General features: G+C 34.4%; 2 protein-coding genes across 3 annotated transcripts; one reads left to right on the top strand and one right to left on the bottom strand.

The window, feature by feature from the left end:
• Positions 1 to 762: 762 nt before the first annotated feature.
• LOC105453120 lies at positions 763 to 3,544 on the top strand. The gene is made up of 5 exons (XM_011694835.1): positions 763 to 767; positions 1,537 to 1,672; positions 2,094 to 2,281; positions 2,403 to 2,510; positions 2,770 to 3,544. Exons 1-5 carry the CDS (start codon positions 763 to 765, stop codon positions 2,903 to 2,905), a joined length of 573 nt encoding a protein of 190 aa, XP_011693137.1. The 3' UTR covers positions 2,906 to 3,544.
• Positions 3,545 to 3,690: 146 nt separating this feature from the next.
• Positions 3,691 to 19,383, bottom strand: LOC105453109 (mitochondrial folate transporter/carrier). Of its 2 annotated transcripts, XM_011694815.1 has the most exons (7): positions 18,917 to 19,383; positions 8,796 to 8,949; positions 8,360 to 8,612; positions 8,130 to 8,243; positions 7,237 to 7,382; positions 4,464 to 4,639; positions 3,691 to 3,965 (listed from the first exon to the last, which is right to left on the bottom strand). In XM_011694815.1, the coding sequence occupies exons 1-6, from the start codon at positions 19,071 to 19,073 to the stop codon at positions 4,465 to 4,467; spliced, it is 999 nt and encodes a 332-aa protein (XP_011693117.1). In that variant the 5' UTR covers positions 19,074 to 19,383; the 3' UTR covers positions 3,691 to 3,965; position 4,464. The 2 variants fall into 2 exon arrangements, with proteins under 2 accessions (XP_011693117.1, XP_011693116.1); XM_011694814.1 differs by having other exon boundaries at positions 3,691 to 4,639.
• Positions 19,384 to 19,448: the final 65 nt, after the last annotated feature.

The raw sequence follows: 19,448 nt of genomic DNA on the forward strand, positions 1-19,448 counted from the left end.
TAAGCCACGATCCGCTTTTGTCATCTTAATTGTTTGAAACAATTTGCGATCGATTCAGATACTTAATTATATAACGAATATTTGAAATTTAAAAAAGAGACTGCGACAAAAATTTGGCGGAAATACTTAAATCGAAGAATCAAGATAAAATAAAACGTAGAAAGTAAATTTAAAATTTTATGTATAAATCCATATTTTTTAACAAGTGGTTTTGAAACGCGATATATTGCTGCGATTTGGAATATTTTGGCAACGTAATTTCTACAAACAAAACATTTGCGAGAAGCGCACAAACACGGCGAGCACAATATGTTCCGCTTTGTGGTGTTAACAATTTAAATAATTATATATTCGCGCGAATAAAATATTGATAGCATGCAATCCATTAGTCCTAAATGAAACGAGTAAGTTTAAATAAAATAGTGGAAATGAAAATGGCATTCAAACGCTCGTGTAAACGTTGATAAATATTAAAAACGTTTAATATCGTATAGAAAAATTTGAAAAAAAAAATAAAGTTCTCCGATTATTCGCGCGCCACGCTGAATGTGATTCGTGAAAATTTACATCATTACACACCGCTATTAGCAACAAAACGAGACGAGGAACTTGTTACCTCTGGCAGCGATCGCAATTATCGGCCTCGCGCAAACTGACGTAATTTTTATCTTGCATACGCTTAAGCCGCGCGCAAGCCGGTGTCCAATTTACCACTCGGCAAACATCCCCGTGCGAGATTCACGCTGGCCACGCTGTAGAGAAATGAAGTGAGTATTCGACACCGAAATTACGTTCCAAACGTTAAAAATTAAAAAGAAAGCAATCGCGAAGCTAAGAGATAGACGCGTAACGATGTAAAAGGTGACGATGAAACATCGAACGATTGGATTCTCGCCTGATGTTTGCACGCGCGCGAAAAACCAATGGAGCGACCGCAAAATCAAAATAGCTCGCGAAATAAAGAAATGAACAAACAGACGCCGACGTGTGTTCCTCCCCCTTTTTTTTATCGACACATCGATCGCACCCCCGCAAATCCCACGTACGAATCAACAATATGCCGAGATATCGCGCGAGCGCGCTCGATGAAATTCTGAAAATATCATTTCGGTATCTAAACATCGCAACTATTTATTTTACAGAGAGAACGCTCTATTTATTTTACAAAACAAATTTAAGTGTTAACCCAGCTTTTTTCCCTCCGACCGTCTCCCGAATTCGTTAGTAATCAAAACTATATAAATATGCGTAATTAAGATCGAGCGATCACTGGCGCTAAAAATCGAAATTAATTAATCATTTAAACGGATTAAAATTTGAAGTAAACGAGAGAAAAGTGACGTTAAATAAAGTCAGTTAATAGCGACTGATTGTGAGTAGCATAGATTAAATTATTAATAATCTCTCTTCAAAATTAATCTTGTATTTCTGAAGATTATAAAAATATTAGCACGAAATGTTTAAAAAAACCGACGATCCTTAATTACGGGTAACATACGTGATGAAATATTTTCGTCGGGTCTTGAAACATTTCAGGAATTATATTATGGTGCTGGCTCTCTCGATGTGGTACTTTACGAAGTCAACACATGTAACAGGAGTGAGAAATATTACACACGGTGTATCGAGGCATATACGATCTATCGGATTTCCCGAGGGTAGCAATACAGGGGTACGGTGTGGATCAATCATTCATTTTTCATCTACTAATGCGTCTCGGACTGCGCGAGCCACAGCCTGTTAACTCAATATTAATCACTCGCATTTCAAGCGCCACTGGTGAAGTGTGATCTGTCGGGCAAAATCGAGGAAACTGAAAATAAACGTTTCATTTGACATAAAAACGGTATTTCTTACTCAGGAATATTGAAAGAGACGTATTTTCATCTATTATGAAAAAACATCATACAAGAAATAATGTTATTTGTAGTTTGCTTTTAGCCACGTCTGTAGAATTTGCAGATGCCTTTCGCTTTTAGATTAATATATCGAATGTCTCGAAAAACTCCAAGCTCGTAGGAGACTATTAATTAATCATCTTCTAATTTCTTTATGAGAACTGAAATTAAAGACTGAAATTATCTGATTTGCAGATATTCTTCGCCTTGGGAATTCCCGTAGATATCCCAGACAAATCTATAGCGGTGTCGTTTTACTTCGAGGCAAATTATGGATTACCGTACGAATGGAATTCGAGTTACTATCACGAGGGAAGTTATTACGCAAAACGAAGTCTCAGCCGTCAATTAGTATACAAGATGCTCACAAGCAAAATTGACAGGTAACAGAGCTACATAAATCAATCTCATAATCCTGTACAATTTTGCCTTTAACGCTCTAAAATATAATTTTGCAAAGAAGATTTCGGAAAATAATGCAATTTCATACGTATCTTGTAACAGCCTGGGCTATCCTGGACTGGACTGTTTGCTGAGAATAATCTGCGAAGCTGAAAAATATTCCTTAAACGAAAACGGCGTGCTTGGTGACATTCTCCAAATTATATTCACGTCGGTATAAAATAGAAAAATATATTTGGAACTATATCAAAATAAAAATTTAAAAAGTTAACAATTGCTGCATATAATAATAATGGCAATAAAGAGAGGGATACTGGAAATTTAAAAAAAATTAGATTTAAATCAACTTACTTAGACGACGGACTTTTATTTTTGATCAATCATCCAGCACACATTTGTGCTATCACATGATGTATCAAACAAGTAATTGTTAAAGAATTGTAATATTTGTGCGCATTCTTCGTTGCAGACCCTCTATGTCGATGAGCGAAGATCTTCCGGATGAGATAATCGAAGCCGAACGCGAGCAACATTGTGATCAGCGTTACAAACAATGTCCTGTAAATCTTTTAGATCTAGCAAGCCATTATGTCAATGCTAATTGAATAATTCTGCTTAATTACACTGGTATCGAGAATATTTGAAAAGTTCGTTAAGCCAGTTTTGTCGAAAGATCGTACGAAATCTTCATTATAAACTTTATCAGATGTATGGATGATATCTGTGTATGAGATCTCTGTTGTATTAAATGTTATATTAAATCAACAGAAACACATGGCGGGTTTTGATAACATGATGTAATGAATTAATAAAAGAAATTGTGTAAATCTGTAACATAACTTGGAACAGAATTAATAGCAAAAAAATCACAGAAATCTGAAATTGGGAATGTTTCAAATCGCTTTCTTCGCAACTACTTCGCTTTGTATTTGAACTTCCTTAATCTGGTTCATTATATAAATATATATTTACATGTCTTAAAGCTCTTTTTTATTTCAACCCTAGACATCTTTTGTGACCTCAAACTTATTAAAAAAAAAGATATTTATCAATATTGTAACATAAATATTATAATAATTGATGGGAGTTTTAAATCTTTACACGTTTCATCAATAAGCTGAACATAAAATCAATATAAAACGAAAAATAACAATAAAAATCAACAACAATTAGAAATCTCAATGAAATTTGATTGTACTTTCTAAATATAAATCTAATAAAGAAGAAAAAGAGAAAGATATGATATAAAAATAAGAAATTTTGAAACGTAAAAAGTTTATTAAATTTATTTTTCAATGACTAAAGTTTTTCAAATTTTTTATCGTCAAAAACATGGGCTATTTTATATATATTGTATACCTATATATAAATATATATATATATATATATATATCATTCAAAATCTTATCTTTCTCTATAATTAACAAATTTGTAATTGTAATTATAACAGAAAACATACAATAACTATTATGTCTTGCAAAAACTCGCGAATGTAATCAAATTGTGCATGAAAAATAAAGATGCAATTTCAATGTAAATAATCAATGCAAACGATTTTTATTATCATCGGTGCAATTCGAACAAGCATCCGAAAACTTCTATCATTTGTATTCTTCAAGCATCCAACTTTTATATTTTATTCAAGGATGATTTACACACAGGCCACTGTAACATTAGAAATTTTCTAATCTCTATTAAAGCTTTTCTACTAGGAATACTCCTACATCGATAAAAAGTAATACAAGATAAAGACAATTATTATGACAAAATGAAATGTAGTATTAACAAAAAAAATCATGGATAACACTTAAAAAAAATATCTACGAGATTTTAAAACAATGTGAGAAGTACTTATTATATCTACTATTGGCAAATAAAAATATTAAATAAACAAGTAATGAGCTTTCCTTAAGATTATTAATTCTAATGCTTGCAGTCTTTTCTCCGTCCAGCTATGCTGTGATCATTTGCGACAAATTTAAACCGTTGTTTTTTGAAGCTTGTACCTTAAGTCTTTTCTTCACAGTAGAATTTTATTATTGTAATTACGATTCACTGGTTTCTCAGTCCCATGTGTCGTGTAGCAGAATATTATTCGCACGACTCCGAACACACGATTACACGTGTATTTCGGCAAAACTCCGAGAAATCCCCTGGTTTTACCTTACTCCTTCAGTTTGTTAACCGCAGGCACGGTGATCGCTCCTTTCACGGCGGCGCGCTGGGATTGCAGATAATGAAGCGCATTTTCGTAGACCACAAACGTGACAACTGTCGCCGGGGTCACTCTGGTGAGGTTTACGCTTAAACCCTTGTAAAAGCCACGCCAACCCTCATACCTGCAACGAACCACCAGCAATACGCCTTTGTTTTACTTTGCTTCAACAACAGACTAAATACGCGAATTGTTCCGAAAGCGATTATTAAATTTGACCCGCGTACGATTCTTGACGCTACGTCGAATTTACTGTAAAAATTCGACGAAGAAACTGACAATGCTCTCTTTCATCGCTTTTACACAAGTTCGATCAGTATAGAAGTGATATCTGTTTCTCTATCAGCCACTTCACTGATTTGAAGCAAATAAACGATTAAACGCGTACAAATTCGAAGCAACAAAATCTCTTGGTTCTTACTTCGCTCTTGAATTGCAATTCAAGTATAATTAATTCAAGCACAAATGTATCTGATACTAGTAATTCATGTATCATTGTGTAATATGTTCAAAAATCGTACTGCTGGTGGCTTAATAAACTACTAAACTAACCGAACCAAATCGTATCCGATAACCATTCCATCACAATACCTTTCTACATGCTGTTTGTTTTAAACAGAATAAACACGACGATAAGAGTTTTAATGCAAAATATATCTAAGAAAAATATTTAAACTAAATCATAAATTATTAAATAACGATGATGTCTTCCTGCCCTCTGCGCTGTCAAAGATATTATTGGTAGATGTCAGTAAAAAGAAAAACAGAATGAAGATATCTGGGTAAAGTGTGAAAAACGTTGAATAATCTGAAATAATCAATAATTAATTTAATGAAACACAAACACTTTTCGATATGTGTGCGTGTGTTTATTAATATCGTCACAATGTTGCATTTAAGTATGCCCCTTCGCTTTCGTTCCCATGACTCTCTCTCACTTTTCTTTTTCTTCAAAGAAACGGATTCTAGCTAGATTGGCTAAAGAAATTGAATATAAATAAATTCGTCCTACTATTTACAGATTGCAGTGAGGAAACTTATTGCTATCGATCATATGTTCCGAGTGCCAGACTCTACGATCCTTGCAACAACAAAAAAAAATTGATCTATTACGGACTCTATATACTCCACTTAAAATGAGGTAAAATAAAGGCTACAGAGAAATAGAGTCGCTTCGTAAAACAGAAAGAAAGGGGGAAGAGAAGTTAGAATGCGGCAATCTTTTACATTTTGTTAAAACTTAAAAAGAGAAAAAAATCTAAATTAAGCGTCGTCTAGTCCGCACTGAAACTCATCGAGCGAAGACGCTGAAATCATCGATTCATACACATGTGGCTCATACACATTATGCGTCGAAAATTGTTCAAACGTTACACAGACAATAGGTATATTGTGTGTATGTTCGTGTTACGTAGTTACGTAAATATTTGGTTGTTAATTTAACTATCCAATGTTACACCGTCCGCCGACGTGAACCGAATGTATTTCTCTTCTTGCGGCTCTTGCACACGCACACACACACACACACATTTGAACAGAGCACATTATCTTATACTAGACAGTATAAGAAATTACCCTCCTCGCTTCCTCTTGCATCAACCGTGTGCGCGACCACAAGCACATCTATCTAGGTTCGTTCAACTAAATCCAGTTTAGTTGACATTCAGATATCTATTTACCAAACTCGGCAGAAGAAAAGACGATCATATTTATAACGTTCATCCGTTGTGGCGTATCTTATATAATGAGAAGATATTTCGTTTAAAATACACATTTTTTTCGTTTATAACAAAAGCTATCCTTACATACGTCGATCGACCCACAAATTCCGCCGTAAATCAAAACGTTATTCGTGTCGAGGAATAAAATATGTAACTTCGTCCATTTCGCAGTCTCTCTCTGTGTACTTGAATAAGAAAGGTTGAATAAATAAAAACACATACATTCTACGTACAATACGTGCCACTAACTATTGCCATTTCAAGATCTGTTCCACCGTTTGCAATCACATCGCATCGCAACTCGCGCAAAACGTTAAAACGGCAATAGCAATTATTTAAGCTACTCTCGCATGGTCGAGCGATCCCTTTCATCACCGCGATGATTCTACTAACTTAATATAACGTAATATAAATTAATGGAAATACAAATGATAGAAAATATCGTGCACTCATTTCACGAATGCCAGAAAGAACGAACTATCTACGTCAACTACAACAGAATAGAATAAAAATTGCTACTAACAATTATTTCGGCTATCCTCCGAGTCCTCTGAGAAAATAAAATATATTTCAGATAAAAGTGGTTTTATAAAGAAAGGCTTTCTCTCAAAAAAAAAAAAAAAAATAATAATAATAATTCTTGCACTGTAACCTATTTGAATGATACGTAACGCATGATATATTCATCTATTCAAAGAAAAAAAAATTGAGTACTATGGCCTCACATCGTTGAAAGATCATACACGCACTCTGCGTACCATAAAGTGAGTACCTTGCATCCGTAAGTTTTGGTAAATCGGGGGATATTACGCGCTAATATGAGTAAGATTTAAAAAAAATTGCCTAAAGTTTTTTCTTACTTTTGCAATAATAAGATATCAACGTAAATTAACTACCGTTAGTAAAATGCTCGTAAATAAGAATAATCAGACATATGTTTGGTGTAACATGTAAAAGGTATGGTGATAAGCCCTTATAGAAACCCCTAATGCCTTCTGACCTCCATGTGCATTGGACGCAATGCCAGGTGCCCCGATAATCGTGATGATGATCCTGAAGCCGCGCCCTCACCACCTGATAAGGATACGTCGACGCTGCAGCGATCAGCTTGGAAAAAGCCGCGAAAACGATGTATTCAGTAGTACTCTGTATAAAGAATTATATAAATATATAATAGAAATATTTCTCATATTTTTATGGTCATTAAATATTATTATAAGCATCTAGTTAAGAATTAAAATATTCGTTATGTATTTTTCATTATTTATGTTTTTTTATGCAAAAAGTGTAGACAACAAAAGAAAATAACGTCGCAAATAAAGAAGTACACGCAGTTAGATTCATCTTACAAGAAAAGGGATCCAAGTGTCCCCCTCTGATTTTAATGAGCTATTAATGTTATTTTCTAAACAAAACCAAGAATTAAGCTACCGCATATTCGTGCCCGTTCGCACTTTTAAGGGGTGAAACATTCCTTTAAAAAAAATTGGTTTTTTTTACTTTAGAGCAAATATTGTTGAAACTACGAGAGATAGAAAAAATATTTCTAATAAAAGTTGAATGGCTTTAAAAGTACTTTATAATTTAAAAAATAATTCCGTTCTAAGTTTTAGTTTTAAAAACATAATAATTCCAATTATAAAAAATAATTTTTTAAAATTATAATTACAAAGTATTCTTAAAGCCATTCAATTTTTATTAGAAATATTTTTTCTATCTCTTGTAGTTTCGACAATATTCGCTCTAAAATAAAAAAAATCAATTTTTTCAAAGGAATGTTTCACCCCTTAAAAGTGCGAACAAAAATCGGAGGGGAACACTTGGATTCCTTTTATTTTATAGATATCTGCTTTCTCAACCGGAACAATCTCAATAAAAATATAATCAATTTACCAATTTCGTATCGATGGGTACATTCAGGTAATTGTAGTATTTATTCTTCATCTCTTCGTACGCCATGAACTGTATCGCACCGTGTGAAACACCAAATAATCCAGGAACTAAACCCTGCAAGGATACAGAATATTTTCTTTAGTCACGTAAGCCGCGAGTAAATAACTCTCGTTTCGTCTCGAATACAGTTATAATTCGAAAAATTTTCGCAAGAAAAAAAATTCGCTTACCTTATATAAGCCTCTAATACCCTCCGTCTTGTAAATCTTCTTTAAAGCATCAATCATGCCGCGATACTTCTTGGACTCCGCCATATTCACATCGTCAGCGTATTGTAAGCACAGCCGCGTCTTTACCACCCAGATCGGGTTAGTCATGAGCAATGTAAGCACTCCGGCATCAGCTGCAGCGAACATATGCATCGACGGTCCGAGCGGTTTCTTCGAATTGCCACCTTGGATCGAAGTCTTTATCGTGTTGTAGCTGTAAATTAATTCGCAGATATTCACAAAAAGGGCATAAACAACACTAATCGACGATCTCGAATTGAGATCTTCATTCAATTGCAGACTGATTTTTTCATTCATGCGTTAACCCAATTAATTGATTACTTGGATTCAGGGGTAAATCTGAAGCGCTCCAGCTGAATCGGCGATCACTACTTACAAGAAGAAGTAGAAACCCCACGAACTGCCCGATCCCAGAACGTTCGGTGTTACACCCCTGTAGAGCCCACGCAAACCTTCGGTTTTAACGATCTGAGCGATGGCATTTCTGAGACCGTTGTACCGCGGTGCCGCCTTCGTGTGACCATCGTTCACTGCAACCAGAAGTTAGAAAAAAATAAAGTAAATGGGATGTATTTTACATTCTGATAAAAATACCTCGCGATATTATCGTCGAGATACTTTAATGTCTTATTGAAGCAAACGCCTGTGCTGTAATTGTTTACGGTGTTTTCCCCGTATCCATTGTTTGCCCCTGCTGTCATCGCCGATAATGCATCGTCTCGTGATAGAGCAACTCCGTAATTTTTATGCTCCAATATGTTTACATTAATACTCGATTAACATGTGTATACACGTATAAATTTTGCTTTATCGCCGTAAAACGTTGCAACGTTAGTATCTGGTTGCGAAATGACAGCGTTATCGTGTTGCGATACGTCTCACTTGCCGAGAAATTTCTTTCTCAATGTATCCATATCAAAGACACTCGTAGCGACAAAATGGATACTTAAAATTTATGGATTTTATATTTTGAATAATAAAAAAATTAATTAGAAAGTGCTGATATAAAATTTATAATAATCCAGCGAAATACATAATTTAGGATGTAAAATAGAAAGTAAAGACGAGTAAATATATTGCTCCCTTCAAAGATCAAAAGACAAATGAGATTAGATATAAAATAATTTGATAATCGAATCATTACATATTTATGCCGAGAATCTTATGCAAAGCCAATGGAAATGAATGGAGAAACAAATTAATATCGTTTAAAAATAACAAATTGTAAGGCAGATCAGAGAGAAGAGCGAGAAAAGAAAAACGATCGTCATCTGCCTGCCACGCAGTTTTACTTTCTCTTTCGTAAATGATTGTGATTTTAGCTACAAAAGACCGTCCCCATTGCGATTGTTTACTTCTGACTGACGAAATCCACCTATAAAATTTCCTCCGCAAATTCCTGCATTAATTTACAATCAATTGTTCCTAAATAAAAAGTTAGCGATTGCCGTGAAGTTTTATTCTCATCCATAATTTGTCAATTTTCAACTTCGTTAAATTTTTTAATAATTATAATCAGCTTTAAATGGAATTTGTGCGACTAGTTAATGCAATTAGAGCAAAAAAATAATAATAGTCTGTTATCCAAGTATGCAAAAAACGTTTCGCTTTTACATTTGTAGGTAGGTATGTATTCTACTTTGAAATATAAATATAAAAAGAAAGCCTTGATTCAAACAATTATCTTACGATAATTCTACAAAAAATTAGGAACATTACATCATATTATTTATTTTATTTTGCATTCCTTTATTTCACATTATTCAGCTACTTAGCATTTAGAGTATTTAGACTCTCATTTTCCTGGTTATCTCAAATTATAAACAGGATATGCTTGTAATGCATACTTGCACAGAGATATGGTATCAGCCATAATCTGATTATAGGCAGATACAATTCGATGATTTTATAAAATTTTGAATCTTCCATCTGCAAGCTGTAGAATTTCGATGGATTATCTTATTACAGCCTAAATTCATAAATTAACATTTACATACATGTTGAAACTTGTGTACTTTTACATTCGCAAAAGGAGTTGATCTGCATATTTTATTTCGCAATCGTATGCTTATGAATATTCGTAAGCACGAAATTTTGTAGAGACTTTCGCGCGACGATTCGACCGACTGCGAAACGATTCAATAACGAACGTCACGTGCCACTGACGCAACTTGCGGGATTCTCGTGGCTTGGTGCTTGGTGGACGGCCAATGAATATTCCGTTTAAAATACGACACACATACGCATGCACGTACACATCTGCGTGCGCGAGAGTGCGTGTGTGTGTGTGTGGAGTTCCCGTTTCCCGCAATAAATCCTATTCGTTTCTACTTAGGAAAGTATTAACGCTCGACGCGCGTCACTTTTCTGCCTTCGTCCGATTGTGACGGATTCATTGAAAAGAATTATTCAAATATGAGGAAACTTTTCTGCTTAGTTTCCACCGCTTAGTTCCGTCAAGGTAATCGACATAAATATCGGTAAGATCTTTCGACGGCTTTAAAGCAGGTAGAAGAATACCTGGAGAATTCATTTATTCATTTATTCGATATCGACTTGTCTACACTGCTTACGTCAATTACACCTTTTCGGACAAGCAAGATGCATAAACAGCTAATTGTACTTGCATCGAGCACTCCGCAAAAACACCGCGGTTATTCAAAACAGTAATTCATTTGGTTTGACGCACGCTGACCGCACAGATAAAAAGAATGACTGTAACAACACTACTATGGAAATTTTTTGTGATGTAAAAAAAATTTTTTTTTTAATCTCCATTACAAGAAACAGCTATTTCAGGTGCATTTTAATGTTTTTCTCTCGCTTTCGCAAACTCGAGCACGATGACGCTTACTTGTGAGCTAACAACAGCCAATAAAGAATCATAATACAGATAAGATGTTACATGTTGGATAAACTCCAAGGTTTAGTTCCTCAAAGCATATGGAGTCACAAATACTTCGTAATAACTATCAAATTCTGCTTACAAGAGAGGTACGCTGTAAAAATGATGATTACGCAATATAACTACACTTATTTATGAGAAGTAGAAGATCGATCGTGACGTAAGATTATTGATACTAACGCAACGTGAAAATAATAGACGATAAAATCGTATCTTTCATGTGATATCAGTAAATAGTCAATATTTATGACTATCTTTAGAAATTGTGTCATTAATAAATAATTATAAATTTAATTGTTATAAAAAGAATAATAATCAGAATAAATTGAATTAAACTAAACCACAATTATTTATTATGGTGCAGCACGATAAAATTTCGTCAATATTAACGTAATATTAATATTTATCTCAATAATGTTATAACATAATTAATATGTATTAATGATTTTATTGTAAAAATATTTGCTTAAATGTATATATTTTCAATAAAATAACTTTTAAGGTGATTCTGCACTTTTATAACACGATATCAATAATATCTCATATTGCCATATGTTTAATATATCTTTTTTAAGATAACGATATGACAAGAAATACAATAAAATAACGTTCGTTACGTTGATAAACGAGCACGTGATGATTGTGCAATCACCATGCATCTCCGATCATCATCACGTGTGATTAGAGTGAAATATATTATATTCTACGAGGCTAAAGTGATATACATAGTATGACCGTATTATAACTGGACTTCTTTATCGAGAGCACGTGAGGAACGCAGACGAACTTGGATAAAGACAAATAGCTTGACATTTTTGAGAAACGACGTTACAATCTTTGGGAATTTTCTTTAAAAATTGAAACGTAATTCTATGCGGTAAAAATGGATATCTGTTAAAAAAAAAAAAGAACTACTCGTACTTTCACTTGAGAAGTAAATACAATTTCACTTTCTTTAGGGAAACCTTAGGGAATCCACTTCGACGAGCAGAAATCTTCCAAATTGCTTCGTTTCTCTCACGTTTTTATTTTGTATGAATTCCATCTTCGATTCTAAATCTATAATTCGGTTAATAATTTTAAGCCCATTTTGCATTTTCTATATACTCGCATCAGATTAAAGTCGCATATAAAATTCTATTTACAATTTTATTATATCATGTATACCTTGATATGTGTATTTTAATATATTGTTCATTTGCTACAACAATGACTTGACTAAAAAATTGTAATTTTTGAGTCGACTGTACAGAAAAGTGAATTCTATGATGAGAATTAAATAAAGAACTAAATAAAGAGCTAATACTTTCATTTCTTTACAATCAATTGTTTACAATCAAATTATAATACCAAAATCGTATTTAAAAATTATATTACAAAATTTTAATGATTCAAACTGGAAAATTTTATTTTTGAGTTATGTCGTGGTTGTAGCAAATGAGCGATATATTTTATACGTGTATATCTTCAATTTTCAAAATTTTTCATATTACATATAAAATTATAAACAGAATTCTATTTTAAAATTTAATATAGATTATAGATTGAAATAGAATTGATTGAGTTAACATATTCTGTAATGTAAGAAAAACATTTTAGAATAAACAGAATCGGGATACGCATGTATGTATATGGTTTCTTATATATTTTATATATAAGATCACACTCTCTAAAAGGAGTGGAACTCGAGGAGTGAAAAACAAGCCAAAACGAGTAAAGTTAGTGCATAAAGCCATGATACATAAAAAAACGTAAAACAGTAAGACGTAAACAGTCAGCCAATCACAGTAAAAAACATAAGGCAATAATTTTACGTTCTCTGTTTAATTGGCTAATTCACTTACTGTTTACGTCTTACTGCTTTACGTTTTTCTATTTCTATGTGCCATGGGCTTGAGATATAAGTATAACGAAAAGTGACTCGCTACTCTAAGTAAGAATTAAACTGCGCTCTATAAGTTGGAGTGAAATCACACCCTATTTGAGAGTGAAAGGGCACTCTTTTCGAGTGCGGTAGATCAGTGTCCGCAGCATGGAGGTTTATTTCTTACCTCCATGATCCGTAGAAGTGAATTATCACTCTACACTTTTAAATGGAAAATTCGACTCTGTCAAAGTGAAAACCATCGATTTTTAGTGACACATAGCCGCTTTAAAAATTTAAGCGAAAAATTCACGTTTATAAGTTCCCGCGTTCATTCAAATCAGAGCAAAAATCTCTTTTGAAGTGACTATCGTAATCATTTGAATATATTAGTGACAAAATCATTCTATTAGAACATTTAGAGAGAGAGAGAGAGAGAGAAAGAGAGAGAGAGAGAGAGGAAATATGTGTATATTAATACGTACAAAATTATAAATAGAATTCTATCTTAAATTCTGACACGAATTATATATCATCTAAAACGGGCCGGTACACAAGTAAATTTCCTCTAGACTACTTTAACATGAACTTGGAGAGTAAAAATCCCATAACCTGAATAAACAAGTTAGCATATAGAATGATGTAAAAATTAATACAATCTCGTTGCCTCTTCTGACGAAACTCATCCGGAAATCCAACATCTGTTACAAGAGTTCGAAGCTCTCGATAAGGCAAGCTCGGGCCTTTGTTTATTCATATCGATCGAGTTTCCTTGTATATCGCATATATGAGTCGTTATCAGTCGTCTGCTTTCACGAGAGCGATAAGGCATGTTGCCTTCATTAAGATAGTCATCTTTAAACAAAAACGTGTTTTATCATCCGAACATTTGTCAAAAAATACTCGACTTTCGCTATGAATCAACTTTAAACTCGGCCGTAATTTTGGCCAATGTTTTGCTCGCTGACGTAAATAGTGCAATATTTTCGTTCTATCATATTTGTTTTGTACCATAATTCGCGATTTACGCGAACAGAGCTTATAAATAGCTGCCCTGTGCGCTCCTTTGTTTCGTTTCCGCAGCGAAATCTTTATCTAAAACAGCTGTGCTCAATATACATATATGTATATAAACACAAATGTTATTACGTTAATAAAATTTTGACCAGATATATAGTATGGAAAAAATGTCAATTAATTTATCGTAACGCCCGATAAATATATAAACATAATTGCAAGCAAATTAAAATAATAGTAAATGTAATTTATAGTAATTACAAATTTTGACAATGTTCGAAAATGTTTTCCTATATAATTATTTGGTTCCAAGAATATTCTAATGTATAAAAAAACAGTGCTATCAGTATTTAAATACTGAAGTACCTGGAATATTATCTGCGCAACCCGATATTCAAGGGTATCCGATTTAATTAGAGATAGCCAGGAAACCTGAGCGTCAAGAGATACCAAGGTTGGACGCGGAAAATTATGTGAAATAAAATAATGTAATCCCCATAATGTTATCCATTGTTTCGCGAAGAATCGTCGTGTGGTGCATGTGTTTTGCAGTTTCGCCGTGCCGGTACGCGCGCGAACAAAAATAATCCGACGCTTCGAGTCTTTGTTGAGTCTTTGTTGATTAGCTAACAGAACATTAACCTGCCACGCATTATTTTCGAAGTAGCAAATTTCTAGACAAATATGTTCCCTATCTAATCTAAATCTTGCCGTTTAATTATCAACGACGTGCACGAGCTGGCGCAACACCGGTAATAACTCGCAACGAGCGCGTGCCTCAGTAAATCCCGTGATCCCGTATCACTATTGTGTCGGACTGCGCAAAATAACATTGCCATATATGCCTCGGCAAAATAACATTCATCATCGGTAGAATGTTGTCCATAATATTGACTTCCGAGAGTAATAAACAGCGACGACGATAATAAATTATGGTTGAATCAACAGAAGTAAAAAAAACTACTAGTGATACAAGTATCTTTCATATTCGAAAACATGGAAAAATACATCGATCGCGATACATTTAGATATTCTTTACGTACATCACATCTCTTGAAACGTAGAAAAAATATTGGGAGTGTCTTGTTTCTAGCGATCTCGCGTATCAGTTGAACATCAAATCCCAGGAACGGAGACTTCTTTATGGAGCTTTCCACACCAAGAACGTTTCCCGTACGTGTGGAATTCCATACCCAGAATTCGGGACGTTTAAAAAAACATATTTTTTAATTTTTGACAAATTAAAAAAAAATTCGAGTGATTTAACAAACAACAGTATTTGATTAGCATGCCCACGTGGCATGCTATATGTATGTAAAAAATATATTTCGCACATACAATAAAAGAGATAAAATATTTGTGTGTATTGAAACCATCCACTTCCCCCGTCCGCTTAGATGAGGTACATCACAATCACAAAAGTCAAAAGTCTCCGTCCCTGTCGAATACCGAGAAACGACTAGCGTTTGCGATTGGGAATTTTCCACCGAATTTTAAGTAGTCACGCTACGAGTTGCGGGCGTGGTTACAGTGGGAATTACGGTTAGGATTATCGTTGATCGTTGGAAACCAACCAATCAGAGCGAAGTCGGTTAGATTACAAGTTGAAAAATAAACTCATGTCAGGTCTAAATTATAACGTGTAACCTAGTCGGCGAACTGCTTCGCTCTGATTGGTTGATTTCCAACATTCAACCGTAATTCCTAACTACAACTGCCGAGCCCGCAGTGTGATTACGGCTTTAACTTTTTGTTTGCACGTAACAAAAGATGAAACTTTTTTTCCCCGAGGTACACAGTAGGTAACATGCATTGTCGACATGTTGCATCTCTAGAAAGGAATTTACCATAAAAATTTATTGGAAAAGAGAGGAAAAATGCATTTACCTGAATCGAGGGGAGATATTGTGGCATAAAATCGTGGCATCCGTACAATCTCGAGCTCTCTGAGCGCTAGTTCTTTTATCGACACGATAAATTCTACGGCCGTTTAGATTCTACAATCGTGCCACCCTCGGCAAAAGTCCGCGCTGTCTGTCGCAACACTTCATGAACGTTTAATAATGTTTTGATTTGTCTAACGAAGAAACTTGTGGACTTTACTCGCTTGGAATAAAGTCCGGTCGTGAGTTGATAGATAATAATATAGAGTGTCGCTTTAGGGTATAATTCCTTTTGACTTCTTTAGAGTATTAAAGTAGATGAAATAAAAAACAATTGGCCTATCTGTCTGAACAGCCCCAAATATGATTTAATTTCTTCCTTTCGTTCCAATCTTCCTATCTTTATATTTAATCTTCTCTCACCAAGACAGAATATCTTAATTTAATTTATCGGAACATCTATATATTAGTTATATAATTTAAGAAAATTTCATAACGTGTAATTAATTTATTCAGAGGGATTTATAAAAGGATTTAAGACTAAAAGGCTTGATGAAAGAGCTAAGCGTGCCCCGCGTCACTGTTTCACTTTCGTATTATCGATCTTTCGGCGTTGCACAGCCGTACGTGGAATTTATACGGTGCAGTGTAGCTTATACGGTGAGCAAGCAGTGATATGTAAAGCACTTCTATTTTCAGTACACTCGCTACACAAGTATTCCTTTGCGCGAAGGTACGGATCTTTCACTTTCCAACATATCTAAATATAAGTATTTAGCGACTTTTGTGCATAATTTTATTTAGCGACACGAAGACAAAATACTAAAAAAGATATAAAAAATGACAATAAATGTCCGAGTTTAGTTAAAACTGAAATATTCGAAAGTATTTTAATACATGATAAGACTCAGACATTCAAGCAAAATGCAACATTAATTAATTACATGATTCTGTTCGGCAACGCCGAACAGAAATATTTATAGACATTAAATTCTCGGTGTATCGAGTTTGCAAAGCATACTGTTGCAAAGCATTAGTAATAGAGCATTCCGAGTAACGCTATTTTAAATACAATGTAAGTGCAATAATTTGGAAGCGTGTCAATTTTTGTACGTAAGTATATACAACGGGAGACGAAATGGCTTATACGCGGCAATCATATGTTCCGAAAAAGCTAGCCAAAAATTAAATCATCTTTTCTTTGAGACGCTCAAACTAAATAAAATCTGCCGTTACATCTATTGGATATTTGAAAAATACATATATATATTCTCGAATACTCTTCCGTGTTTCAAATCGCATGTCTTATATTGTTGTTTCATATCTTATCAGTACTTTATATACATATGTACATGAGAAAACTTTTTAATTGAAATCAGTTAACAATTAATTCATTTTTTATTATTTATTTCAGTAATAATTTAAAAACATTTTTTAAAGTCAAACAATTTTTTGCACTCGTTTTATAGCAATTATTCATGATATACCTTTATATACTGTACGATTATTGTAAATCTCTTTTTTTATAATAGAAAATTTACCATTTGTACGCAAATTTTGTCTATATAATAAATAATAATTTAAATATCAAATATTAAATACAGAGTAAAATAAAGTTGAATCATTTTGAAAAATTAAAATAAAAAAAAATTATATTAAAATATATAAAAAAAACGATTATCCATGATATCACGTTTATATATTGCATCATCATTATAAAGTAAAATAAAAAGTAAAATAAAGCTGAGGCACTTTAAATAAAAAAATTATTTTAAAATCTGCAAAAATGCATTTATTCATAATATCACGTTACTGTATGATTATTGTAAATCTCTTTTTATAATAGAAAATTTATCACTTTACGCAAAATTTGTCTGCGTAATAAATAATAATTCAAAATATCAAAAATTAAATACAGAGTAAAATAAAGTTGAATCATTTTGAAAAATTAAAATTAAAAAAAATTATAATATATTAAATATATAAAAAAACGATTAGCCATGATATCACGTTTATATATTGCATCATCATTATAAATCTCTTTTTATAATAGAAAATGTATTATTTGTACGCAATATTTGTCCACATAATAAATAATAATTTAAACTACCAAGAATTAAATACAGAGTAAAATAAAACTGAGTCGCTTCGAACAAAATTTTAAAATTTTATCTTAAAATCTGCAAAAATGTTTCCCAACAATTTGCCCAGCGCTTAATAATCTAAACAATTTAATAACGAAAAATTTAAACTCAAAGGAAAATATGTAAATGCGTCTGGTACATTCTTTCATATCTTCCGAGATAAGTAAAAACCTAGATGACTACCTTTCACTTAAATTACCTAAAAGAACTGAAAAAACTGAATGACTTTCAACGGAATAATCTGGAATAAACTGATTTAGAACAAGAGAGATCTTACGACTTTTCTCTTATAATCTTTCTTGCAAATATACTCGAACGAGGAGGGGGGAGGGGGGGGGGGCGATAATTCATAAATCATAAATTACACAGGTCGAATATTTCGCCAGCAATTTGTCCACAATGTGACAATAACAATTGTTCCACGCTTTCCTCTCCCTGACCTGCTTCAAGAGACTCGAGTAAGAAAAAAAAAAAAAGAGAAGAAAGAAAGAACTTGACCGAGGAGGAACGCGCCCGCTCGATAACGCTCGTCGGCGCGGAAGGCGACCGTGTCCACGTGCTGCAGCCGCAATGTGATAGCCGCCATTTTCTCGAGCGCCCTCGCACGCCGCCGCGCGTGCAGGAGGAGCGGGCGCGTGACTCACGCACACAAGTCTCGTCTCTCTCTCTCGTCACGGCGCTCACCTGCGAATCGGATCTTGATTAGGTCCAGCGGGTGCAGCATCAGGGTCGAGACGACGCCGCCGGAGATGCCCGCGACGAAGTACTCGTACTTGAAGTTGCTCAGGACGTTGAGCTGGCGCGGGGCGCCCGGCGTGCCGCTGCCCTTGATCGCCGTCATGCTGAGCGGTACGCTGTCGCCGACTACGTGCCGCCGCTCCTCGCCGTTCGTTACCGATCCGTGATTGGCGATGACCGATCCCGCATCCTTGCCAGCGCTAACAATGCGCGCCTCCACTCTGCGGCATATCTCTTGGTCCGCGGGAGGCACTGTCGTCGAGCTGTCGTAGCGTCAATCGTTGTCGAAACTCACCGCGCCGCCTGCTTGTTCGCGCTCGCTCGCCCCCGCGATCACAGCTGGTTACCGCCGATTATGCAACGCACCGACGACCAAACCACAACTCCACCGCGCACGCCGAACACCGCCATACTGGCTCGGCGGAGTACTCTCGGGGACCAGGCGGATTAGATTAGCGCTAGCAGCGCTAGCGAAAAC

This window comes from Wasmannia auropunctata, unplaced genomic scaffold, assembly GCF_000956235.1.
Source record: "Wasmannia auropunctata unplaced genomic scaffold, wasmannia.A_1.0 LD336004.1, whole genome shotgun sequence".
Taxonomy (NCBI): Eukaryota; Metazoa; Arthropoda; class Insecta; order Hymenoptera; family Formicidae; genus Wasmannia; species Wasmannia auropunctata.

Bases quoted from the DNA above. Each gene is read 5' to 3' on its own strand.
- LOC105453120 (XM_011694835.1), top strand. The intron at 1,673-2,093 runs GTACGGTGTGGA...TCTGATTTGCAG, and splicing joins CCGAGGGTAGCAATACAGGG to ATATTCTTCGCCTTGGGAAT. The intron at 2,282-2,402 runs GTAACAGAGCTA...ATCTTGTAACAG, and splicing joins CTCACAAGCAAAATTGACAG to CCTGGGCTATCCTGGACTGG.
- LOC105453109 (XM_011694815.1), bottom strand. From the start codon at position 19,073: ATGACGGCGATCAAGGGCAGCGGCACGCCGGGCGCCCCGCGCCAGCTC. The intron at 8,613-8,795 runs GTAAGTAGTGAT...ATTAATTTACAG, and splicing joins TGGGGTTTCTACTTCTTCTT to CTACAACACGATAAAGACTT. The intron at 7,383-8,129 runs GTAAATTGATTA...TTCTTTATACAG, and splicing joins TACCCATCGATACGAAATTG to AGTACTACTGAATACATCGT.